The 26939-nt window shown below is 42.5% G+C and overlaps 2 protein-coding genes across 7 annotated transcripts in view; one reads left to right on the top strand and one right to left on the bottom strand.

Moving 5' to 3' along the window:
• Positions 1-5269, bottom strand: part of naa35 (N-alpha-acetyltransferase 35, NatC auxiliary subunit) — a 6630-nt gene extending 1361 nt beyond the window's left edge. Inside the window, exons 1-18 of the mRNA XM_053869971.1 lie at positions 5111-5269; positions 4201-4329; positions 4095-4128; positions 3892-4006; positions 3695-3769; positions 3087-3254; positions 2923-2989; positions 2805-2848; positions 2682-2732; positions 2219-2302; positions 2033-2147; positions 1435-1613; positions 1290-1349; positions 1114-1220; positions 982-1048; positions 796-894; positions 538-716; positions 338-474 (exon numbers count right to left, since the gene is read on the bottom strand). Coding sequence (XP_053725946.1) covers positions 338-474; positions 538-716; positions 796-894; positions 982-1048; positions 1114-1220; positions 1290-1349; positions 1435-1613; positions 2033-2147; positions 2219-2302; positions 2682-2732; positions 2805-2848; positions 2923-2989; positions 3087-3254; positions 3695-3769; positions 3892-4006; positions 4095-4128; positions 4201-4321 — 1702 coding nt within the window. The 5' untranslated portion in view covers positions 4322-4329; positions 5111-5269. The remainder of the gene's footprint in view (positions 1-337; positions 475-537; positions 717-795; positions 895-981; positions 1049-1113; positions 1221-1289; positions 1350-1434; positions 1614-2032; positions 2148-2218; positions 2303-2681; positions 2733-2804; positions 2849-2922; positions 2990-3086; positions 3255-3694; positions 3770-3891; positions 4007-4094; positions 4129-4200; positions 4330-5110) is intronic.
• Positions 5195-26939, top strand: agtpbp1 (ATP/GTP binding carboxypeptidase 1). 6 transcript variants are annotated; one of them, XM_053869966.1, is made up of 27 exons: positions 5213-5230; positions 5409-5514; positions 6518-6576; positions 7806-7936; positions 10465-10532; positions 10691-10754; positions 11287-11433; positions 12434-12565; positions 12659-12752; positions 12846-12883; positions 13093-13301; positions 13363-13540; positions 13652-13749; positions 14175-14291; positions 14612-15339; positions 15620-15703; positions 15856-15945; positions 16044-16192; positions 16263-16350; positions 16655-16799; positions 16982-17132; positions 17708-17888; positions 17952-18081; positions 18183-18314; positions 18489-18665; positions 20174-20325; positions 24717-26939. In XM_053869966.1, the coding sequence occupies exons 3-27, from the start codon at positions 6545-6547 to the stop codon at positions 24874-24876; spliced, it is 3675 nt and encodes a 1224-aa protein (XP_053725941.1). In that variant the 5' UTR covers positions 5213-5230; positions 5409-5514; positions 6518-6544; the 3' UTR covers positions 24877-26939. The 6 variants fall into 6 exon arrangements, with proteins under 6 accessions (XP_053725943.1, XP_053725941.1, XP_053725940.1 ...); XM_053869968.1 differs by lacking the exon at positions 5409-5514 and having other exon boundaries at positions 5195-5230; XM_053869965.1 differs by lacking the exon at positions 5213-5230 and having other exon boundaries at positions 5237-5514.

The following is a 26939-nucleotide window of genomic DNA, read 5'->3' as shown; positions in this document are numbered from 1 at the left end:
TCAGCAAATGTAATATTCATAAGGCGTAACATTAATTGAATTTGATTTGCAGCTTCACAGCAAATAATGCCAACTGTCGCAGTGCATTATGGGATTGGGTGAATGTAAATTTTGATCCCATTTGGGCCATTATTTGACTATATCACAGTGTGGAGAGAACAGAGACAGGGAGCTCGAAGGTTAGAAACAGGAGAATCTGGCAAAAGAAGACGTAGAAAACCACTATTGAGGTTCATGGATGTGACAAAGGAGGACATGAAAAGGACTTTCTGTGGAAATCTCTGATGGGGACTGAAAGCCGATGATGACTAGGAGTCCCTGTCCAAGTCTTTGCTACCTTTCTTCTTCTTCTTGATCTTCTTGCTGCTGCGACCCTTCAGCTGCTCCTCCAGAATCCGCTCCTCAGCCATTTGGGAGGAGTCTGCTCGGCTCAGCGTGGACATCAGCCAGGCGTAGAGGAACTCAGACAGATACCTGCGGAGGAAAGGAAAATCGTGACTTGAACAACAGTGTGACAGTGCACAGCTATATACTGACCAGTATATATAGTAATATTCGTGCATGCTGTAAAGCTCCAGCTCGAAGCCACTCAGCAGGTACTGGATCATGATCCTCAGGTTGTGGTAGAGGATCCACGTGCCAAGACAAGCTAGGTGCTGTCGCTGAGGCTCCAGTTTCATCAGTAAGCTGTGCAGCGCTGCATCGACCTTCTCTGCCTACAGGAATATCAAGAGCCGACAGGTTTGACAAGGTACACAGGCAATATTGCCCTATTGCTAATAAAAGATCAGGCACCTCATCCTGCAGTGTTGCAAACTCCTCAAGAATGTGCCCGAGCTTGTCTCTCTGCCGGGCTCGATTGTGACCATGGATCTGAATCAGACTGCAGAACGGCTGCGGAAAGAGATAAGCTATCAATCTGTGACATCAGGGTTGGAGTGCTGAGAAGCTCTGCAAAGATGAACAATGGATGGAACATACTCTGGAGCAGTGAGTGACGAAGGAGTCGATGTAGTCTTTAGCTTGATGGTTGTTGAATAAACAGCATCTGCAGGACAGAACAAACCATTAGAAGTGGCTCTTAAAAGCGACACACGCAGGGGTTGAACTTACTTGAACGACAGCACTGGTGGGCTGACGAAGTATCTGAGAGCATCTTTAATCATATCTTGCATCAGATGAGCACCGAACACCTTCTTGTTGTCTATTAAGAATGTTGTCTGGACGCAGGAAGGAGGATGCCATTACATTCCCTGCACTGGACATCAGTGTTCCTGTGGTTTACTCACTTGCAGGAGCGACCGGGACAGCACACATGGAGACTGCTCACTGAACTCACAGAAGAAATCCTGGTGAAACCAAGAACAAGAGAAGCGATTATTAAAGCACCTGAGGAAGTAAGGTTCAAAACGCAAGTCCTGAATGAGTATTTACCAAAATGCCGTGCAGGTTGGTGGTGTTGATGACCTCGCAGACCGTCTTGATGCGCTCGATAAGTTTACTGAAATAGGCCACCATGTCCTCTCGCTTGATGATTTTGGCGTAGCGGGGAAAGGTGGGTGGGAGCAGTCTTTGGTTCACCAGGGGTTCAAATCCCATCATGATGGGGTGATCTGACGTGGAAATGGAATTCTCAGCTAAAACACCATCTTAAACTTCAAATAACTTGCGATGCCTCAGAGAGTCGTCTATAAACGGTCCGACCAAATGATGTTACTTTCTTCTCTCCAAGTGTGTGGCCTAACTCTGTCTCTACATGAGCTGTCCCTCCGATAAACTCATGTCTCATCTCGACCGTCACATCCAATGACAAGCTCACTATCTTCAATTCCGCCGCCTGTTCTTTCCAATCACTCTGGCATATTAAACTTAATTTAAATCTCATTTTACATGAAGAAACACGCTGGATAAGTGCAGAGCAATTAAGGAAGTGAACACGCGGCCATCGGTCCGGACAACTCCTTCCACCTCTTGTTCGTATTTAATTACATGTGTCGGGATTAAAAATTTATTCCCAGCGAGACAACGCTACCTCCTTTAGTGGTGTCGTTCTGAGACTGGATTCCGTGCTCTATGCTCGAATGAACGGCCGACAACAGGTCCGCGGCCTGCACCACCAGCTTCTGGGCTTCGCTTACAGAGCTGGTCTGCGACAAAGGAAGGCAAACATGAATCTAGCTCGAAAAGGAAAACAGAATCAATGAAAGAACTGACTTACCTCTTTCTTTGTGAAGGCGATCAATGCACTGAGCAGAAGCCTGGTGAATTTAATCCTATTGAACAGAGCCAAGCACTGCTGATGCTAGTGAGAGGAAAAAAAGTCAGGAAAAGGCTTTCTCAACACCTGCATTTAGAAACAGACATTCTTGTAAACGGAAACATCATTCAATCAGAGCCAGAAACTCAGTGAATGTCAAGATGAAGACTTCTTCTTCGGCTGGTTTATCATTCCGTCGGTTGTGGTTGCACACGACTGATCATAAATACCAAAGTAATGGTTTGCACTATTATATTATTGTTATTAAAATATTACTAATTGTTTAACCATAGTTCTATATTGAAAGAAAAACCAAGTGTTTCTGCACTGACAGTAAATGTCCTTTACTTTTATCTGCCTTATACGACTGGCATTCTACTATAATACACAGTTTTATTACACAAACAAGTCGGCGCTTTTGTACCTCTCGCTCAACCCCTGGATCTCGCTGCTCGCCCTGTCGACTACGTGTGCTCTGTGAAAAAAAGGTAAACAAATTCAGGAATCACAGATGTATTCCACAGTTTCCCTTGTCAAGAGCTGTTACCTTCACTTTTCTCTGAAGCTCATCCTCCACATCTTTGAGCATACCTGGCAACACACAGAAGTCCGTTATGCACATCCTAAATTACTGGATTACCACCTACAACTTGTCAAGGCAGTACCAGTCACTCGCAGGTCTGTAACGTTGTTGGCCATTTTAAAGCCGTAGGTCATGGCTTGAAAGTCCTCCTGAAATCCAGATCAACAATAGTTGGTCAGAAATAAAAAAACAGGATATGATTTTCTGTGTAGTGTTTCATTTATAATAAATGTTACAGAAACTTGCCTCCTCAAACACGGCTGCTTTGTTGACCTTTTCCCGAGCAATGTCGCAAACCTTCAGGATGCCGAGCGCAAATGCTTTGAGGGCGGGCTCCTCAATTAGGTCAGGGTTGTGGACGTACAGGCATGTGAAGACAGTCTGTGCCAGAGAATGACCTTCCAGCCATGTGATCTAAACAGACGTGCGAGAACAAAAACATGCAAACTTCATTGGCTATGATGATAATCCGAAATCAGCAGGAGCTGTCTCTCACGGCCTGATACAGGATGCACCGTACAAAAATAAAAGGCCATCCGAATCGATTGAGTTAGACCATAGCAAACAGCTTGTTTTGATATAGTGGTTACATCTAGTGTGTCTCTACATATGTCACGGGAAGTTATTCATTCCGCAAATAGTCCAAATTCATACAAGTATCTTGGAACACATTGAACTTTTCTCAAGTACTCATTTTCTACCACTGGGATCCTTGTGGTGCAGGAGCTCATCCCAGCTCCTTTTGTCCTTTAAAAATGTACATTAAAGCATGTAAATATTTTTATTTCTTTCTGAGAGAGAACTCTTCACACCTAAGCAGCAATAATGGTTGGAAACAGAGCAACTGGACTCACCAGACAGCAGAAACACGTATCAATTATCCCAATAAGTTCAGGGAGACTCAAATCTCTCACTTTAATGGCATGTTCCTGGAATGAATGACAGCAGAATAATAATACTCTATGTTATACAATCATAATAAAAAATAAATAAATCAGAGCAAGTGAAGATGTAAATAATTATTGGCACATTGTGGGTTCTGAACAGTCACCTTAATTGCTTGTTCAAAGTTGAGAACTTTTCTGTTGACCTGGTTACCAATCATCCCAGCATCCATTTTAGGATCCATCATCTCAATGGCTGACATGGCCTCAAACAAGCCGAACCTGTCACACAGAGGAGACATTAACGTCAGCATACAAAACCGTCTAGCAGACCAGACGGCAAAAGCGAGTAAATGAAGGGTGCACTCACAGCTTGTCATGAAGCAATTCGCCAAGGTTCAGTTCTTCAGTGAGGCAAAAACATAAATGTATAAATGAACACAACATTTCTTCAAACACAATCAGGAGTCCCCTACCTTTGCACGCCCCTTTAAACTCATGTGTAATATCCACCCAGTTGGCGTTGTTCTTCATTTTCTCTGGGATTCCCAGCCCCCAGCCACCATCATCATCTTCAACTGAAGACTTTGTTAACATTGTGACACCTACACATCGTGCCATAGAAACATGATGGAGAAATCAGTCATTAAAGCATGTCAGAAACCATGTTTTACCCAACCAAACAAGTGAAGGCAACCATACTGTGCCGATTACTATGATAAAATAAATGAAAATAATCTTTTGAACACGTTTGATCCAAATGATAAAGGTACTTCAATACTTCAGTTCTTCATAGTGGCCTTTGTGATAAATTTGTGAATCACAGTTTAGAGATGAAAACGTTTCATTTTGCAGCCGAGATGCAATACCTGAGATAAATATCGTAAAATGACTCGTTCCAATTGACGAAAGCAATTATTGGCGGCGACGTCAACGGATTATACTTTAATATACAAAGGATGTGGTTCCAGTTGTTGTCTGGGATCGGTACTTTAAATCAATGTGTTCACATCTCTTACATAGAATTTGAAACCACACATGCAATTTGCTTCCATATCCCAAACAGCTTTATGTTTCTCTCACCAAACAAGTATTATATTATGTATCTGTGATGTTTCGGGGACACGGCGCACTCAAAACGACACACACCTTTTCATTTCTGGGGTATATAAATCCCGGAATGTTTTCAAGCCCCTAAACTCGTAAGGTTTACAAACATTCATTTAGCATATCACATGCTAACAAGCTAATCATGTTTTTGAATGACATTTATAATGGCAAACACTTTCACCTATTAATACAGCGTCAGCCCTCATTGTACAGGACACCAAACACAATAACACGATCGCATAAAATACATTAATTATGGAAGAAAAGTGCATTTACCTTAGAATTCTGCGTTGAACATTTAGCAACACAGATCGCGTCTAACCCAAGACTGACTACGGCGCACACATTTGTCGTCACCACTCTGCTGTTACCATGGGAGTCGTAGTCCTGACGCAGGTTTGAGACTTTGCTCATTTTATTTGCCCGTTTTAGTGAAGAACCACCATATTTGTCGATGGGTAGTTGATTATCAACGACAATGTGCGTGACCGTCATTTTGAATGTGGTTTTTGTGCTTGGAATTTGCTCGTTTATAAGTAATCCAGTGCTGCTATCGCGTTGCTACATCTGACAGTTCGGGCTCATCACAACATCAGTGGGGCGTCACAGACAACGCTCGACACTGTTTTTACTCCAGAATCGCTCGCGCCTTGGTCGCACATCGGATCCAATTTTTGCAGGTTGGTAAGTTAGACATTTTAGAATTGTACCAAAGCGACTGTTTTGTCTGAAGGGAGTTGTGACACGCTTTGTACTTTGTTAGCATTGTTAGCTGACATCCAGACGGGCGTTTTTGAGAGGCTCCACTAGCAGGTGCAGCGGTCACTAGCACTGGCTCAATCCTACAAACCCAATAACATGTCGAGGCGTGTTCAACAGCAGTCATTTAGTGGCATGAACACTATTTAAAAAAAACACCTGTGTTATGTTTATTGCTGACATGCATTTTAAGACGAGCTCTTCAGTGGACCTGCAAGCATCAGCCCTGCTTCATCTAGCAACAAAACATGTAGCTTCAGTGTTTCATAGTAATGTCAATCGTGTGTTTATAATTTGCCTTCGATTGACACTGTAAAAGCAACAGTCAAGTCATGTTTTGTCTGTAGTCTGAACTGAATTGTGCTTTCCAGATTCCCTGCTGTGATATTTCAGTATGTGATGCCCTGAGAGGTTTACTGCCCGTTATAAATGTGGACTTTACGAGTGATCTTATCAAAACACAAACACTTCTGTATTTGCGGCGAACTCTTCATCCAGATCACCTATTTATGACCTTTCATAAGCCGGTGACAATCTTCTTTATAATGACCCAAGTCATGTATTGAACCCTAGGATTGTCGTACGTACTCTTGGCCTTCTCTCCAGATAAGGGATCCAGGCAGAACTGTTCAAGTTACCTAGTTCCCCTCTGTCTTTTGTCTCCAGATATCCGAGATCTCTGACATGCAGGGCAGTCTCTTTGTTTTGTTATAATTGGCTTCAAAGTGTGCAATATCTGATGGTTCAAGTGAATGTGAGCTGCCTGTCTGGAGTCATCAGACAGTGTATTCATTTGGTAATTCTTATTGTTTTCTAATGCATGTTGAGGGTAGCCAGGGAGGAGGTTGTCATGTGCAAATATTAACTGAACTCTCCTTCTCATTGTTGTCACCCTTGTGTGTGTTTATCGTTTTCTGTTTTCAGGCAACATGAAATGTTGATTTGGTGAAAATGAACAAACCCAAAATGGCCACTGAGAAAGGGTAAGTGCAAAAACAAACGGTCTGTCACATGCAAATGCACGTGGTTACCTGCCATGTCCATATGCTGCCTGCTTGTCTGGGACGCACCGTCATGATAGGAACATCTCCGTGCACTTGACCTGTGTAAGCTTGCTAATTTCTTAAATGTGTGTGTTTGCTCACAAGTCCTCTTGATGCTGGATTTATCCTGTCCTGAACATTTTTGGTCTCCCCTCGTTCTATTATTGCTTTTTGTGGCTTTATAAGGACATGTCAGAAAGTTGGCCTTACTGGGCGCAATCACAGAGTTTTCAGCGTTTCTGAACTTTAACCCCTAGTTTCCAGATGACTGCAGTCCAGGCAGAATTCAAAAAAAGAAAATGAGCCAAATACCAAAAATGGGGCCACTGGAGGGGACAGTGAAAATGGAATGAGAAGGAAGGACATGTTTTCTCTGTTTGTATATATATATATATATATATATATATATATATATATATATATATATATATATATATATATATATATATATATATATATTTTATTTTATTTTTTTTTAAAGGAATACAAAGCCCCAAGGGATTGATGAGTTTGGGCTAATAATACAAACAGGGGTTGCAACGGGGTTGGTGAAATTTCCTTTCCTACTTTGGGTACATTTCAAACGGAATGTGCAATTTATCTAATCTAATGTAATACTTAAGGTGAGGCCCAGGTGCAACAGAATCATGGGACTAGTTAAGAGGTGTTGGGGACCAGCAGTAAGTTTGTCAACCTGAACCACCGACAAACCAAAATCATCTTTATTTATTTTAATTCCTGTCTTTTGTGCTACCAGCATTGACCAGTCTATTCAGTAATAAACTTAAAATTAAACTAAAATTACCTGTTCAACCAGTCATATTTGTAGCCCTCACCTCAGCATTAAGTTGGGATTAGTTATTGCTATTTCTAAAATGCTCTTTGAAACGGATTCTCAACTGATTCTAATCAGATGCAGACAAGACAAGAACTTGTTTTTCTTGAAACACTGGTTCACAGCATTTATTTTTGCTGTTACTTCCATGTAAACTGACCTGAAACCTTTCCAGGCATGAATGCAAAGCATCACCCACAACTCACTGACCTGCTCGGGTTATAAATGTATTTTTGTCCACATCTGAAATCAAATATACCAGTCAAGTAGTGCGTCATCATCCTGTGCTTTGTGCGTCCACCATATTAACAATAGATGTTTATCTTTTGCTTAGTGTACCCAGTAACTCCAGGGTCCTGATGCTTCTGGGCCAACTGGAGCGGATAAATGGAGATGCTGTTGGGAGAGACATTGAAACGGCACGTCAGGTCACGGCAAAAATTCTTCATCTCATGCAAACTCAGGGTAAGGGATTTAACTTTGCAACTCGAGAACAACCTGCTCCCAGTTGTATTTCTTGAATACAGCCGTACAAATGTTCTGTTGAGTCTTCAGGTCTGACTAAATTGTTGTGGCTAGTTCACCTTCAGCAGGACAATGTGTAATTTCATCATTTCCCAGAGGTGAACTGAAACAACAAGCTTTGGCTTCCTGCGTGCACGAAGTGGGAGCTTTATCAGAATGCATGATAATGCATCTATCTATCCATCTAGTGCGTGTGCGTGCGTGTATTCATATTCTTGTGCCTACCACTCTTTGACAAGACGCTAATCTTATGAGGACATTTTGCTTTGTGCAAAGAGTTTTGAGGGAGAAAACGTATAACTGGGTCATTATAACTGGGTCTCAGTTTGGATCAGAGGTCTGGTGATGGTTAGCCATTTGTTTTGGATGGTTAAGTTATGGGTGACAGGCTGGGGTATATTTTAATCAAAAATATTTTCAACATCAAACTAATTCCTGCCAGTGTTGATGAACTTTTTTAAATCGATGAATCCCTGACTTGCATTTACATATATCCAGTATGATTAGAAATTGTCCAACAAATGAAATTGCTTTGTGAACAATTTTTCATATTATGTATATTGTATTATATTCAATTCTGTTTCTGTTTGTGGCATCAATATATCATTTACACTGCAGTTCCATGTCATTGCTGTACCAGTGGAATGACACGCGTCTGTTCTTGATCCTGCTAATTTGGATACATCCGCTGTTTGCCTTTTATTTACACACTTGTCAAAGCCTGCTGGCGTCGTCGGCTTGAATGTGCGTGTGACGTGAGTAAGTGGCTTGTCTGGGGGTCTCTGTTCACAGTAACTATACCCTCACAGTAGGCTTTTGCTTTGGTGTCTCAAGTTCAGAGCCTTAAAGGCTTAGTGGGGAGTCAAGGGAGGGCAGTGGCCTAAACCAGTGTGGACAACACTTGGTGCATCTGTATAAAATAACTCAGAGTGTGGCCTTAGATTTGGCTGGCTTTATATTTATGCAAGGAATGACTTGCATAAATATAAATGACTGATTGCTTGTTAAATTTATGACTGCTCTCCTTTTCCTCTTGGTACTGAAAACGGAGTGGCAAGAGAAAGTGAGCAGAGCCACCACATGATATTTGACATGTTCTGCAGGAGCATAGCTGCTGTTGGCATGTTAGGGGAGGTGTCTTCTGTGTCAGTTCAGCGCGGTGCTGCCCGAGAATGGTGTCAGTCGGCTTGTTTAGGTGACTACTTGGACTTGAGATACTTTTCCGCAAATTTGCTTTGGGTTTTCATGACAATTGGTGAGGCTTGATACTTCCATTTTGAAATGGAGCATCACTACACCAGGAAACTCGGTCACACTTGGGTCCAACCGGACTCTCCAGGTAGGCTTCATGCATGGAATGATTTCAATCAGTAATCTAATTATAATGTTCATTTCCTGCTTTTTTTGTGGTTAAAAAAAGCATGCTGGAATTTTCAGGGGTCTTTTTATCTGATTCTATTCGTACTACTCTTATCGATGACAATACAATAATAATAATTTTCATTATATATATATATATATATATATTTTATATATTTATTTGGATTGAGTCACACTTGTAATGAAATGGTTCTTATATCTTATTATTATTGATAAAGTAGAAAAATCTCTGCTTAGCACAGTGGCACAAAGACATGATACAAGGACGGACATTAGAGTAAACAAGCGAATTATCTATGTGCGTGGAAAAATAAAGTAAAACCTTTTCAAACACTGAGTGAAAACATAGCAAACGTGAGGTGAGACAACTGGACATTTTCTGCCATTTAAATTTGTTTGTGAGATCAGAGTTTAGTTACTTTCACAAAGGATAAAAAGTTAAGTTGATCTATTCGCTTGTCTATCATAGGTCAGTCATATATACGCTACAGTTGTTGAACTCTCCGTGAGAGTCAAAGTCTCAGCCAAGACAGGCAATCCCTCTGCAAATGGGTTATTTTTGCGCCGTGCGCATTTCCTGGCGTTCGTCATCCTAAAAATAATCTGACACAGAGCGTGATTCAGAACTATGAATGACCAAGCATTCTGTTTAGTATAACCCATTGTTCACAGCAGGCATGCTGGCCTATAGACTCTGCGGCTGCTGTGGATAATTCTTTTCCAGAATGCAAAAGGAATCTTGTTTACCCTCGCTTCCTGTTTGTTTTTTTGAGAGGCATGCATTTCTTGATAGCAAGACAGACACAGGGTCTCTCTCTGCAAGCACTTCAAAGAAACAAGGAATGTGTGGGCGCCTAAAAAAAACACTGCAAGAACAGGGTTTGGCATATGTAAGCGAGGACAAGTGGAAAGGTGAAGTGGAGTGGATAATTTTTCTTACCCAACCTTTAGTTGCATACATTCCTCACATGACAACAAGAGGAAGTTTGCAGTGGGTGAGACAAAACTTCAAGCCAATTGTTGTTGTGCACTTACTTGCACAGCCATTTTGCATCATTAATGTGTATGTTATTGTGTATGTTTTACAGAAAAAAGTGGAAAGGAGGTGATGTCCAAAGGTTCCAGTGGCATGGAAGTCATCCTGTCGTCACTGGAGGTCAGATTCTTCAATAGTATCTCACCTTTAATCCTGATTAGAGTTTGAAGTTCATAGCAGACTTCACTGTGTGCTTGAGGGCAACTTGTCTTACATTACATATGTAGACATTTGTCCACATCGTTCTTATTTACCACCTTCTTCTGTGACTTTCCCAGAATTCTTGTGATCTCCAGACGACCCTCAATATCCTCAACATTCTCAGTGAGCTACTGACTGTCGGTGAGTTGTTTTTTTGTTTTTTTTTGATGACTAAAAGCACCGCATTTCACTTGAATGAACCAAGCAATCTTTATACCCACTTGCAATGCAAGCCAAAGCCAAGTCCACACATGTGACCCGTGACGTTGTTTTCCTTTTTCCGCCCTTCTCCTCTTTGTCTTTTGGCATTTGCCATCAGAGGTTGCCACAGCAAGTCAGCCTCCTCCACATAACCTATCTTGATCATCACCCCTCATTCACCACATCCACCATTGATCATCCTTCTCTTCTCCTTTCTCCTGACATCACCAACTCATTCTTCACCCCACACGTCCACTGCCGCCAAACCCCTGCATATGTGCATTAGTTCTTGTTTTTCAGCTCCTCACAACCATACATCACAGCAGATCTCACTACCATCCTAAAAAGCTTGCATTTAACTCCATTGCAACTCTTTTGTCACAAATTCCCTATCTGCACTCATTTCACCTTGTCTGCACTGTCTCAGTCAATATTATATCTATTTAAATAGTTGCTTTTTTTCCCCTCAAAGGTCGAGGTCGAAGAATGGGGGTGTTTGTATCGAAAGGCGGGACCGGGATTTTACTGCAGATATTACTCAGCGCCAGCCGAGAATCGCCAACCAGTGAAGAACTCATGGTGCAGCTTCACTCTCTGCTCGCTAAGGTCGGCGTCAAGGGTAAGTTCAGCCCTTTGCATAAACTCTGTCCTCTCACGTGTCAGTGGATAGCATTAGCATGTGTTCAGCGTTCATCTGATGTCAACGTTTCAAAACTTTGCTAGTTAATATGTTGGTGCCAGTTTAATTTCTGACTCCTGTCACTCACATTCTCCGCCTTTACCTCCCAGACCCCACTCATCCACAGGTCTTGTGAGCGGCTGTGTAAAACACAAGCACACGCCACAAATTGTCACAGGCTGCCGCAATATAAAACTGTTGCTGTCTATTCTTTATTCATTCTGGAATGAATGTGTGTTGAACTCCATCTCCATTGTCTTGAGTGGAATCTACTAATGTAGTTGTGAGCTTTTGGAGAATTACGTGTGTGTTACGAGAGTGTGCGCACTGACATTCAGGTTGTCCCCTTCACCTGCCAAGGTCGGCCAATGTTGCTGCACAGCCGAGTCAGACTGTCTCTGCTCCAGACAGCTGTGTTGGAGTTTGAAATAATCTTTTTAATTTTGATCCATTGTGTCAGCATTTAGGCACTTCAGAATAATGAGGACCATGTGTATGTGTGCGTGTCTGTCAGAGACTCTGTCAGCGCAGGGGATAGTGGAGAGAGAAATGACATGTTGACGCGTTCAATAGAATAAATGGGGATAAATGAATTGATTTAATAAATGGACAAGTCTAAGAGCTGTTCTGTCGGAAATGTAACCTTGACACATCTGTTGGAATCTTCTATGAGAGCTCACTCGTGCGACAATAAGATGCTCCAACTTTATTTTGGACAGGCAGGTCTTCGCCGTCATTGGTCAGATTTGGCACACAGTGAACTCTGGTGGTCAAGGAAGAAGGGTGTGTCCAATAGCCATCGATAATTGAGATTGCTCCGGAATTTCCCATGACTATTAATCCATGAATCGCCCAGCCCTTAAATGTCACTGGATTTTGTGGCACACATTTATAAGACACTTTGGAGCGCGCGTTGATCTCCCTGCATTTCTGTTTTCAGATAAAAAGTTGGGCGTAAAGGCACGTTTGAGTGGAGCAATGAATGTCACGGTCAACCTAGTGAAACTGAACCTCCAAAATGTCAAGCTGCTTCTGCCCTGCCTGCAGGTTCTCAGGGTTTACTCCACCAATTGTAAGTATTTTTTTTTATCCCAATCGGTAATATTGCTGATGCCTGTGATGTAGTGTAGCCTCCATAACTGGAGTATCCAACATCTTTTCAAAGCGGTGAATGCGATGTCGATGGGCAAGAGTGGTGTCATGGAGCTCATGTTTAAGATCATCGCTCCGTACTGCAAGAGGAACACAAGCATTCTGAAGTGAGTCTTCGTTCAGCATCAATGTCTGATAATTGGTTGTGGTTTCACAGTCTAACAGTTTCCCCTCATGTAACCCATTTGTCAAATCAACAGGGTAGCTCTGGATGCACTGGGAGCGCTGCTCAAATCCAGTGAGTAATTTTCTAGAGTACTAACTTCAGCTTTAAATGAATTCAGCGTTTACAGTATGTTACTAAACTTCTTTGTCGGGGGGGAAAACGAAACATCTATTTTCTATCATCATCACTACCATCACCCACCGTTTTCTTTTTTTGAGACGTTCTGACATTTTCCCTCCGCTGGTGTGAGTTTTCTTACAAGCGTTTCTCTTGCCGTGCAGAAACAAATGCTCATCGCTCAGTGGATGCGGGACAAGTTCCTGTCTTGCTGGCTATTTATCTGGACTGGCATCGCAATGACACCCGCCATCGCCACGTGCAGATCCGCAAAGGGCTCCTGGTCTGTCTCAAGAACGTCACCAACATCAAGCTGGGAAGGAAAGCTTTCATTGAAGCTGACGGAATGAAAGTCTTGTATAACACGTCTACTGTGAGTGAGTGGTCTGAATTTGAGCGCCGCCTCTGTTTTAATCTCCTCTTCTTGGACTCAGGAATGTCTCCCCGTACGGACCCTGGATCCTCTGGTGAACACTTCAAGTCTCATCATGAGGAAGTGTTTTCCTAAGAACCGTCTGCCTCTTCCTACCATCAAGTCGGTTTTTAATTTCCACCTGCCACACATCCCTGCCGCCGGGCCTGTGGCGCTGTTGTACAGCCAGCCTCCAGGGGGTGAGAACACATACTCACAGAATGAGCTGGACTGCAGTCATATTACACGCAACCTACACATTACTCTTGCTTCAATCTCATCTTAGAACAGTGTTTCTTGTCTTCCTTCAGTTGATGATGTTGTTGATGACAGCGACGATAATGAAGACTTGGAAGCTGAAAATGAAGATACTGAGAATGAAGAGGATGATAAAGACAACAACTCTGCGGTAACACAATGCTATGTCTTTTTTTAGTCTCCTAAACAGTGAGAGAAACCCTTTTTTCATCCTGGTCAATTAATTTGTCCTAAAATATTTTATTAACATTGCCATATTACATTTGAAAATGAAAAAGAAAGTGTGGTGCTCTGTAGCTAAGGGCTCTGCCAGCTGGCAACCAAATTGGGGAAAGTGCTCCTCAGGAATTTCCGCCTCAGTAGTGTGTTTCTAATCCCTGGCCTATAGGGTTCCCCCTGGATCTTAAAATTAGTGGATAGAGTTACCTGAGGCATGTCACAGTTTCATGTGCAGGCGAACCTGATGCTGTTTTTACCGTCTCTGCTTTCCTGCTGAGGACCCTAAAACTGAAATAAATTGTGTCCGCAAAACAATGGAAATGTCTTGTCATAGTTTATCTGATGTGTCTTTAACAGAATGAAGATATAGAGACTGATCTGAACAAACTGCACTCAAAAACTGGCCCAGCTCGTCCTTTTGAGGAGTTAAGAGTCTATGAGAGGTTTTTCATGGAACTTTCTGAAGACTTCCAGGTAAGAATTGTGCTTTACATGTGTTTTTACATTTAAATATTAACCAGCATGTTGTGATTTTGTAGCCTGTTGACTGAGTGAATTTGTTTTCACTGGGGAGCAACACTTGCTGCTTTAATTCCCAGTGACATTATCATTCTAAGTCCTTGTAAATGGCTTTGTATAAATGTGTCTGCTAACTTATTATTGCAAAGGCCAGCAGAATAACTTCTCAGTCTTGATGCATCGATTCCTTTTCAGTCACCACATGAGAGTAACTACGTTTTCTAATGCAAGCAATTTCTTTAAACCTCTCATGTGATGATGTCTTATTCCTCCAGGGTTACAACTTTGAAAGCTCAAGCTCGTCGCCAACATCATCAGCCTCTGGCCGATCTTCTTGGCCAATCATTGTGCCAACTGCTCAATCCCTTTCCCCTAATCACGTCCCCCTGCCGAGGTCCCAGGAGAACTGCAACTCTTCCAAAACAAGAAATTCTCCTGCTGTTTCTCCTGCAACTACACTGGTTCCCACTGGCGGTGTGGCACCACCTTTAGACATAGACAGTATCCACCTCATACAGGACCAAGACCAGAAAGGCCAGCTGCCTGACATGGACTCTTCCCTGTCGACTCTGAAGACTTTTTCTCAGGGGGAGATGACGGAGCAGGACATTTCTCGAGTGTTGGAGTCTGTCTCCCTTGATTGTGAAAAGTCTTTTAGCTCAGAAGAACTGAAACTTGAGGGGTCTGTGGTCAATGCTACACGACACATACTTTCTCCCTTGCTTGTTGGTGGCATTGCTGCCTGTCGTCTAGTTGGTGCAGACCGGAGCAACAGGGGGTCGGAGTGTAGCTCGGATGGACCTGAAGATGAGGGAGGGGATATTTTGGAGGTACCAGACACGGCGCAGATGCTTCCGCTGCATGACCCGGAGCTTTACGTGGAGAAGGTGAAGGGGACCTTTTCGGTGCCCCGGTACGCTGAAGTGGCTTACCCAGACTACTTTGGACATGTTGCACCCACTTTTAGGGAACCACTTCTTGAGAGAGTTTATGGTGTTCAGAGGTGAGTCTTGTCACCTTATCAATGTAATCGAATCCAAATGCATCATACAGTTTCAAATGTTGTGGGCGCTTTGTTAGGTCACAGTCCTCTTGTTTCCAGCCTTTGTCTTGCCTTATAGACAGCAAACCTCACCTTAAACTTGAAATCATTTTTATGTATTTCATTTTTATTTCAAATTTTAATACGTACTTTTTTCTTCCTGAATTTTTGAAATGTTAGAATATTTTTCTTTGTTTTCTATGCATAGTATTGTTAACTCTTGCCTCCCCTAACATTACAGGTCAAAGATATTCCAGGACATCGAGAGGTTAATTCACCCGAACGACATCGTGGATAAAGTAGTTTACGACCTGGATAATCCTCGGTGGGTCACTTTTATAAACTTCTCATTTAACTGCAAACGGCAAAAAATAGGTGTAAATGGGTGTATGAGAAAAGGTTTCTGCTCATACACCTATGTTCTGTTGCCTCAGCACTACACTGAAAATTTGGCTCTTATTGTTGAATATTTCCCAGCTTCCCAGTTGTTGAGGATGATGGGGAATCGCTGAAGTTCAACTCACAGTTTGAGTCTGGTAACCTCAGGAAGGCAATCCAAGTCAGAAAGTAAGCATTTACCGTGGCTCCTGAAGATTGAAAATTAATATTCTAGTCAAACATTATTGCTTTAGGTGAGTATTATTAGCACAATGCTCTTTCTTCAGGTACGAGTATGACCTGGTTCTGAATTCAGACATCAACAGTAACCACTACCACCAGTGGTTCTACTTTGAGGTGAGCGGCATGCGTGTTGGAACGAGCTACCGCTTCAACATCATCAACTGTGAGAAGTCCAACAGTCAGTTCAACTACGGTGAGCCAAGTTTGTGCTGAAGTTTGCCGTAGCAGGAACGTAATTGGGAACTGTGTGTCTGTGGAAACAGGTATGCAGGTGCTGATGTACTCGGTTCAGGAGGCCATCAGTGGCCGCCCCTGCTGGGTCAGAACTGGGAGCGACATCTGTTACTACAAGTGTGTACTTTGACTTTTTATGACATAATTGTGATGTCCTTAACTTATTAAAATGTTTAAATACATGCCCATTTGTTTAATAATACAGCCACTTTAAGGTTTCATTCTGCTTTTACGGCGTCATAAATTGAATGCAATGTTATGATTTTCATCGCCATTTAATTATTAGAACACTGCCTGTAAGTAATATTAACTTTGTCACAAATGCCATTCCTATTACGACCGGCTTGATGGGGAAAAAGGGTAAAGAGAGGACACAGTGTTCTGTTCCCGCTTCTCAGGAAACATTTGACATTTTCCACAGAAACCACTTTGCCAGGAGTTCGATTGCAGCTGGAGGTCAGAAGGGGAAGTCCTATTATACAATGACCTTCAGCACGAGTTTCACCAACAAGGATGATGTCTGCTACTTCGCGTATCACTATCCTTACACATATTCTTCTCTCAAGGTAATACTGAGCAATAAATCTCTGAAGATAAATATTTCCTCTTTTGGACGGCTTTATATTTTATTATGTGCTGCTTTTTGACTTTAAAGATATAATTGTTGAAAGCTTCTGGTCATCATAAATCCATTGTAAATCAGCCCTAGGAGGCAGATATTTCACCGCTCTGTTGCTTCTGTCCTCAGATGCACCTGGCCAAGCTTGAGTCCATGAGGACCCCACAGATCTACTTGAGACAGGACGTTCTTTGCGAGACCCTCGGAGGAAACGCCTGCCCTCTTCTCACCATCACTGCCATGCCTGAGTCAAACTCGAGCGATCACATCTGTCAGTTCAGTAAGTGAAACATCTGCGTTAGTCAAACCATTGTAGCGCCTTTTACTCCAGTAAAGAGGTCACATGATTTATCAGGCCTTCTATTTCCGTTTTCACATTTCACCCAAACATGACCCGCCGTAATGTTCTGACCTGCGGAATGAGGTTCATTCCCGACCGAGTGCATGTCCATAAGCTTCATTGTGATGACAGTTATTTGGCCAGGACCCCTGCAGTGAAGATTGACAGGGACTGATTCTGTGGTCTTTTTATAAACACAAAGACAAAGGGACATTTCTAGCTGTACTAGACAGAGGGAAGGTGAATTGCTTCATCTGTTTTTCATTCACAATAAAGAAAAAAAGCTCACCACACACATCTCAGGTCATGATGCATAATATGTCCCTGTAGTCAATAATGTGCAGGCTGTTTAAAAAAAATGAATAAAGCTATAACAAAAGATGGTCTGTTAGGAGTTAGTTTAGGAGGCTGGATGTCTGTCCCTGTGGAAGCAGCTGGAGCGCTCCATGTGCGAATGCTTAGGAACCAGAACAAATGTACCATAGACTATATATTTGTTTATCCGCCTCCTGTAGGAAACCGTCCCCTGATCTTCCTCTCAGCCCGAGTTCACCCTGGTGAGACCAACGCCAGCTGGGTCATGAAGGGAACGCTGGAGTTCCTGATGGGCACCAGCTCCATGGCAGCGAGTCTTAGAGAAGCTTACATCTTCAAGATCGTGCCCATGCTCAACCCTGATGGAGTGGTGAACGGAAGGTGAGCTCAGAGCTGGGAAGGTGTTTTCTCAAATCTCACAAACCATCTCCCCCACCCCCTCAGTCATCGTTGCTCGCTGAGTGGAGAGGATCTGAATCGCCAGTGGCAGAACCCCAACCCCGAACTTCACCCCACCATCTACCACACCAAGAGCCTCCTGCAGTACTTGGCACACACACAGAGGGCGCCACTGGTAAGATATGTGCTAAATAACATGAAACAGCCTTTGATTGTAATCTTGATGTACGTCGCTTTCAAACAGAATCTGACTCACAAATGACGCTTCTTCCAAAGGTGTACTGTGATTACCACGGACATTCCAGAAAGAAGAACGTTTTCATGTACGGCTGCAGCGTGAAGGAGACCGTCTGGCAGTCCAACATTAATGCCACGTCCTGTGACCTGCAGGAGGACCTGGGATACCGGGTGAGGACCATGCACTTGACCATGTGTTTATGTTTTTTTTTGTTTCTGAAAAATAGACTCTATTTTAAAAGTACTGGCCACAGTTAGCCACAGCCATAAAACATGGTCGCATCTACAATCTCAGAAGTGGCACATGAAGGTGGTCTTATCAAGGGATTCCCCCTGAACCTTCAGACACTTCCGAAGATCCTCTCGCAGATCGCTCCTGCCTTCAGCATGGGCAGCTGCAGTTTCGTGGTGGAGCGCTCCAAAGAGTCAACTGCGCGTGTGGTTGTGTGGAGGGAGATTGGAGTCCAGCGCAGCTACACCATGGAGAGCACCCTGTGTGGGTGTGACCAGGGAAAATACAAGGTATTTACTTTTTCATTCAGTCTATTCTGTCTTTTGAAAAGTAGTTTCTATTTAAATGGATTCATCTTTAGTTTTAAAGGTTGGTCAACGCTGAATGTAAACGTGTATGCACAGTTAAAACCTGACATTTATTGTTTTGTATAGAAGTGTATATTTGCTTGTCCAGCAGAGGGAGCTGCAACACTTCTTTTCTCACCCTGCTCTCTTCAGCCAGTTTTTTTTCCTCATCATGTTGACCCTGTTTCCTCCAGTGTGCTCAGTCTGCATTTTCCCTCCAGCTGATTTCCTCTCTGATATATATTTATGCCAAAGTCAACATCTAGTGAACTTACAGACGCTCTTGTGATGCCATTTAGACATCAAGCAGTATCCGTGGGTTTACATGGGAATATTTTTGCAGATGTGCAGGAGCTCATGTCTCCTCTTTGGATTCATATCTGAGGTCAAGCAAAGTTGAAATGCTCCTAAAACGGCTCCAGGGAAATGTGCTATGAAAGTTCTTTGGTTGATCCGGGGAAGGGTGTGTGATGAGTTCTTGCGTTTTATCCACTTGTGTGAGGTAACTTGCTCAGGCCTGCCTGTGAAAATGATTTTGTAAATCTGCAGCACTCAATTCGATTGTATTACAATATTTTATAATGAATATTTCTAGTTGATTTTCTGATGTCTTATGAGGAAGCTATGCGCACAGAGCACGCCCGTCGTATGCTCGTAGTCGGAGCGAACAAGCTAGCTGTCAAATGCACAACTTTGATCTGTTTCTAAACCCAATGGTCCTCTAGTTTGACCACACACCTGCAGGGGGACAATGATCTAAGTGTCTGGCTTGAGGCGCCAAACACTGTATTGTCGTCTGTATCGCAAAGCTAACATGCTAACGGTTAGCATCATTTCAAACCTTCATAGGCCCTCACATTTTACCCAGTTGTTCAATGGTTGGCTTAAAACTAAACCAAAATGTAAACAAACAAATAATGATTATTGTTTTTAAAAAAATCTGCTCAATCTCTTTAATGATAACTTTTTGCCCGTATATTGCCACTGCTCTCATGTGTGTCTCACATGACTCACGGCTCAAGTTTGGTCAAATTTTCCATTGATTAGACCAGAAAAATGTGCCAAAGTGCTGAGCAAATTTTGACATCTTAATTTTAAAATATGAAAAGTAAAGACGTTCTTCTCCTGAGATTTCACAAACACTTGTCAGGACATTTGACAACTTAAAACACTCCTGAATAGACGCACCCTCTATCCAACAACACCACATAATGCATCTCCATATGTTCTCATTCTGATTCAGTTTATAAAGTATTTAGTCCCTAAACTGATTTATAACCAGTATCATTAACTTTTGACTTTAATTTCATTTGAATTACATAATTTTGTCTATAAACTTTAGCAGAGATTACGTCACGTTATTTAAATTCTCATCTGCAATGCAATACTCAAAGGAGTGTCCTTACTAGGCATTAATATTTAGGCTGTGTTGTCCGCTTTGTTTTTATCAGGGACTCCAGATTGGCACCCGAGAGCTGGAGGAGATGGGGGCACAGTTCTGTGTGGCCCTCCTGAGGCTCAAGAGGCTGACGGGAATCCACAACCATCAACATTTGCTGGATTTGGAAAGTGATATGATTGGAACGCAGACCAAAGTGGCCAGGTCAGACTCTTGCACATTAGTTGGGGCTGTAACGGTTGTTCTCCTAAAATCCCTTGAGCATGAAGCAGTGGGATGATGACTGTGTCCAAGCAGGTCAACAGGTTTTTCATGATTCCTGATGTCTGTTTGCTATACGGTTGTGTGTGTCCCCTTCATGCCGAGCGATTCATTCTCCTTTTTTTGATGTGTGGGAGTTTTTATTTCAAAAACCTGAATCACTGTGTGACATGTTACTCTTGACAGCAATGCTGTGGAGGACTCCTCCAAACTTTTGCCTGCTCTATTGCTCTGCTCCTGAGAGCGTCTCTGCTATTCTATTAAAGCCCGCTGTCTTTTAATACGCTAACAAACCAGTAGTGTGTTATGAATGAACATCTGAAGTATGATTACTTATCAGAGACGCTTTGGAACTAAACTGCAGAAGTGCACTTCATTTTTTCAAATATTGCTGCCTCTGTTGTATTGGTGGCAGAGTTCAATTCTTTTTAAGGTTGCGGCTCCACTATTCATCATATAACAGTACCGTTTTCAGACTAGTTTCCCTCTTAGGTAGTTCTAAGTGTATTAATATGGAGAATACTCATGCGTCATCATAATGTGCCTGACAGCCTATTTATATAGCTTATTTAATGTAACATTTCAGGCGCAGTGTGTTTCTGTGGGAGCCTTTGTGGTACAGGAGGACAGAGGAAGGCATTGTATAGGAAAGTGTTCTGAACACGTTTTGGGCCTTTTAAAATTGACCCCGCATTCTGTTTTTCCTCTTCAGTTATCAACTCTCACATACTGTTATAGGGCTGTAATTCTGTTTTATTTTTGTCTCCAATTCTGTTTACTTCCAATTTACTCTTGAGAATTCTGTTTTTTTCTGTTTTCATTTGTGGGAATACTGTTTTTATAACTTTCACCTCTTACTTCAGTGTCAAATAGTGTCTTTTTTTTAATCATAAAAAACAAAAAATGTACAAAAATTAAATAGAAGTCCACTTTCATTTATTGTAGTGAGAATCGAAACAACAGATTTTTTTCCTCAATGCTGTATCCTACAGTACAGTAAGAACTGTCAGACATTTTAAACTCCTTCAGAAGTAACTAACCTGCCTGCCTACTTAGTCTTTGTCTACTCTTTCTTCAAGTTTCACAGTTTACAAGTTGTGTTGCAACTCAGAACGCTGCATGAGCGTCTGCTCCTGTGGGGCTGAAAGCCATGCCAGCAATGAACTGCGACCGCGTCAGCTGTAAACGGTGGATAATGCTAGTGTCCCCCACTCAGTGTAAACAGAGGGTCCTGCTCTCTTGCTGACAGAAGCCGAGCTACATTGAGCTCCGTCTGTGCAGCAGCAGCTCCCTATGCCTTGCCCCTATGTCACAGTAACACAGTCGTTTTGGGGGGTGAACAGTTTCATTTATGTACAGGAGCTGGCTCAAGTGGTTCTAGTGTCTCATATGTTACATACTGTATGTCCCAGATAGAGGAAGTTCTACAACTGCGCTGCGTTAAATGACTGGAAATCAATGTTAGATCTCAAACCATCTTACTGATAAACAAGTGCAAGAATCACCACGATATTCCTGAAGTTCAAACAGTAGTCAAGATTATCTTGGGGATTGAAAATCCTTGCTGTCTGCACCAGGATTTTTTTTAATGCTTGAATCCAGCACAAGCTTCCCTGTGCCACTTGTTTTCCCAGCGGTATCACACAACAACTCTGAGTGGAAAAAGGTTGAGTCACATCACGGTGAACGAGACGACAATAAAATCAAAACGAGACAGTTGTCGCGGTTTGAAAAGCTCTTCAGTTTAGTCTCTGTCATTTCAGTGAAGCCGCCTCCAGCAGATTCACTCACTGTTGCAGCGTCGGCTTGTCACTCAACGTCTCATTTACCTTTCCAGCTCACAGTTCGCAGACATCCGTATACTTTTCAGGTCGTCTTTTCATCCGTTAACTACCGCTGCAGATAGTGAGCAGGTGACTTCCAGAGTCGTGATGTTGTTGCAGGTATTATTGGTGCAGTGTGGAACCTGATGAGAAAGATTGTTGTTCTTATTAGTTTCATGATGAACTATTCAGTAATATTTCAGACGAGAATTCTCAAATTTACGTCGCACAAACCTCAGGGTGGAGCTGCACGGAACACCATTTTTTCAACTTAAATTTCCAGTTCAACTGTGCAGTCTGCTTAACTCTCCTTCACCATGGATGTTTTGCTCGTGACATCACATTGTGTGATGTGATGCACCTGGGAATGGTGCGCTGAAAAGGACTTAACCCACAGTTAATCTGCTACTGTATTCCGTTGCTTATTTTTCCCGATGCGTCTTTCCTCAAGCAACGGCGTGGTGAAAGTATTATGAGCGGCTTGTTTGGTTTACGGGTGGAACCACAAGTTTTGGCTGATGAGCCCGTGGTGAAAAGTCTGCGGCCTAACCAACGTCACCGCAAATGCGCTCACCTCGGTCGCTTTAACTGCATCCATCCAAGTGCTTTTATTGTTTGTGTTTTATGGCGTTTCCATTTTCTGGTGTAAAGATTTGTTAAGTCGGCTGATTCGGAGGAGCAGCCTCGTACCTGACCACTTATCGCTCACTGCTCTTTGTCTCACTCTCCGTCTCTACCCGGCTCCCCACCGCTCACCTACACTACTCTCATATTGACATATAGTCATTCATCATTCATGTCTTGGCTCATTAAGGGACTCCAAAAGTGTTCTGGTGCTTTCCCGTGTTTGTCCTCTGAGATTGGCTTCTTCCATCCAGGGTTTATTGTTTTATGCATGGCATCACTTACCGTTTAATAGGTCGTCATATCTCGGCATTTGAGGGCGCCTGCCAATAACTGACTGGGAATATGTTAAAGGCTGGATACAGGCAGGCGTGCACATGAGTGTGTGTGTGTGGGGCGTTTGAATTGGTATGACAAAGTGTCGTCCAAAGAAAGAAAGAAGAGAAGGGTTATTTCTGTAATGGCTTGTAATCGCAAACTTACAACTGTCATTATCCGTTTGTCCATTCAGATCATTAGACACACACACACACACTTACTGTACGTGGCACACTGAGAGCCTGGTGGGAGATGATTGTCTGAGCCCCCTGATCGACTGTCTCTCAGGGATCACGTTTCAGGCCATTAACACCATTAAAAACCCACTAAAGCCACTAAAACCTCAAAGAACCAGCAACCATTTAAGCATTAAGACCCGTAAGGAAAAAGAAAAAAAAACAGCCCCACTGTCACAACCCAGGGAGGAACGCGAATAATAGTCATCAGTCGTCTTTCAGGTTTATCTTCATTTATTGATGGTGTCATTAGCTTATCATAACACAAGCGATACCATTTGTTTGAAGTCACACCGTAGAGGCCTTGTAGTTTAGTTCACATTAGTTTTAGAAGGTATGTCTTGAGTAATTGGGATAAATATATATATATATATCTATTTTTTGAGGGTGGCAGGGTTAAAAATGAAAGCTTAAATTACACATTTGTTTGAAAAACAAACCATGTTCCGACATGTATGAACAAACTGTATGTTTTATATACATTGAAATCTCACCTTGATCACAATGAAAGACAAACCAAGATTAAAAAATGATGCCTTTTCAAAAATAGCCCATATTATTGTCCAACTTCCACTTTATCCTTCTATCCATTTTATCATTAGATGCCTATTATAGCATTTGGATTCTCTTTAAAGTTTATATTCTGGTTAGAACCGAGGTTATCGTAGTTAATACAAACTAATGAAAAAAACTGAAAATGATTTTCGCTAGCTGAAATCAAACAAAATAAGTAACTGAAACTTCATTGTCAGTTTACAAAATTAATCAAAACCAACTAAAATTATAGCAAAATTGTCCTTTTTGTCTTTATTTATTTCATCAAGAAGCATTTTGAGATCATTTAAAATCTATTTATTTTGGCCCAGCTGGTCTTTCGACAGCTCTTGGTGCAGCATGTCAAGTCAGTGATGTTGAGGACCTGACCTGGCAATGCTGACTAGCGTGATGGTGGTTGTCGGGCAAAAGTGTCATCTTTCTGAACTTTACATTTTTTTACATGGTGTCTTCTGTTGACTTCTTATTGTTGAATATTTTGTGACCTATTTCAATCTTCAATCTTGTTCCAATTCCCCATGTTGAAGGAAAAAAAACACTAACACTAAAACTAAGAAAAACTACACAAAAAAGACAAAAACTGAAACTAATGAAAACTAGCTAAGCCACAGTATAAACTAAACTATACTAACTTAAAACCCCAAATTATTATAGCCTTGGTAAAAACCAGAAGCGTAATCGGGGGACAGGGGGGGTCCGTGCTCCTCAGAAGAGAGAGGTGAATCTGCTATGCTCAGCTTCATCCTGAAATAATGTCAAGCATTTTTCCCCCCCGCAGCTGCCCCACCACCTACGTGATGGAGGAGGACGAGCCATCCTTTCTTGAAGCGATAGACTACAGCGCAGAGAGCAACGACGAGGATGCAGAGCCGGAGAATGAACACCCAGGCGAAACCCCCTTTGAGCAACTGTCCGACTCTGAAGCTAACCACTCGTAGGTGACAGGAGACAGCAGACGTCTGAGGAATACACTCACTCACCATCACTGGTCACTGTCTCGGCGGCCGCCGCTCACCACCTCATCAAGATGCAAATCTCCTTCCTGCATTCTACCATCTGTAATTTAAGGCGATAGATTGGAGTGTCTCATCCGGAGGGTAACCTCTATATTGGTTTGTATAGTTGTTGCCGCTTGAAACCTCCAGCGCATCACATCTGAATAGCTTTCCCCTTGTGTAGTTCATACATGTATCCCTGAAGCTATGGCAAAAGAGTCTCCAAATGTTGCTCGATGGTGAAACCCTGGTGCGTTCACTGACCCCGTAATTTATGCTTCTGTTTCTTTTCATCCGTAAGAATTTTTTAAATTTTTTTTTTTATTCACTTTTGTAAACAATGGTGTTGTTTTAGATTTTATTGCTGCAGTATTCTTAGTTGGTGAACACAGCTGTGTTTGTCTTAGGTGCAGATGAGCGTTACTTGCTTTCATCTGGTTGTTGTTTGGCAATGCAAACCAAATATTACCAAGTGGTAGCAGAAGTGTATAGAGTCACAATCCAACGATGGGCCGTTCAAATTTACACTGATAAAAAAAATATATATATATATATATATATCATCAGCTTTAAACTGGCATGTGTTGGAAGACTTGTTCTTCCACCGAGGGAGAGTTCAACCAAAAATCCCTGACGTCAATGCTGCCGCGATACGACCGATGCCTTCCTGGTTTATCCCTGCCTTACTGCGGAGTGAGTAGAAGCCCAGATGACAGGACCCTGGGAGGGTTGTGCTTCAGCCGCCGTGTTAAGTAGTAGTGATCTTCTGATTTGCTCCAACGGTTTCTGATCATCCGATCGACTCGCTAGGTCACCGCGGTGCTTCTGTTAGTGTCAAGGTATTGATCATGATGACAGTAACATGATCCGGATTGATTATCTGTGCTCAAGACGCTCTGCGCTGAGGCGGAGCTAACGCTCCTGTATCTTGGCTTTTCTGTGCCGTTCTGACCTATAAGTCACTGTGGCACCTTCATCTTCACATCCGAGCAGGACGCTGCCATCTTGCAATCCTTTACTGTCGACCTTGAAAGCCTCGCATACCTGAGGTGGTGTATTCACTAGCACCCTCTATGGGTACCGTTTTAACCCCCCCCATAGCCATCCATCTTTAGCCTCGTTCTCTGCCTGCACTTTAACTTGTTGCCGTCATCCTACGTCGTCTACGCTGCTCTCACACTATACACAGACAGACACATGTACTTTAGCTCTTCCACAGTAGTTTGTCACAACGGTGCACACGTCACGTGCCTCCTGCCTTGCTTCACCAAAAACACTTCACGATCAAAAAGAATGTTCACATCTGAATGAAAGTCGGACCTCGGAGCGAACAGGAAACGAAGGTGAAAAGTCGTCACATTTAGCAGTGGTTTGTGGAATGTATGGTGTATTTAACCGTCTTAATGGTGATGTTTAATTCAAGGTCAGCAGAAGAGTCGTCAACTATGAGGTGCTGATATTCTTGATAACGTTTGCACTTTAGTTCAACTGACTGACAAAAGGTGTTCAACTCAGACCTGATATTTTAGAACTGGAACATGTCTTTGCTGTAGTCGTCGCCCTCCTGTGTACTTTTTGCGCATTTGTCCTTTGGCGTTTAGTTCAATTGACGTTTTTGGCACATCAATCGCATGCTTTGTTTTTACTTTATTTATTGAGCTTTTTTACTTTGTTGCCCTCGGATGTCTGAGGCGTTATTCCATCGTCCAGCTCCGCTGCTGCTTTGTTCCCTCTTCCGTTGGATGAAGCTGCTCACTCTTGGTTTCTCCTCCCAAACCATTTCCCGCTTGAACCCCCGGCCATTCCTCTTTCTCTTTTTAATCTTTCTGTTACGAGTTCATGTTGATGTGTGCCAGTCTTAGCTAGAATCCTATTTGTGAGTTTTATAAAGTTTGGCGGTTAATGGCACTTTAGTGAAACTTTTAATTTCTACCTGGAGGCGGAGCGAGCGAGTGCTCGTCATATTTAACTTGACTGTTACAGAGTTGAAGCATCGTGAATAAAAT

The sequence above is a fragment of the Synchiropus splendidus genome, chromosome 7, assembly GCF_027744825.2.
Source record: "Synchiropus splendidus isolate RoL2022-P1 chromosome 7, RoL_Sspl_1.0, whole genome shotgun sequence".
NCBI lineage: Eukaryota > Metazoa > Chordata > Actinopteri > Syngnathiformes > Callionymidae > Synchiropus > Synchiropus splendidus.
The sequence above is the reverse complement of the archived record's forward strand: the minus strand, read 5'-3'. Positions and strand labels throughout refer to the sequence as shown.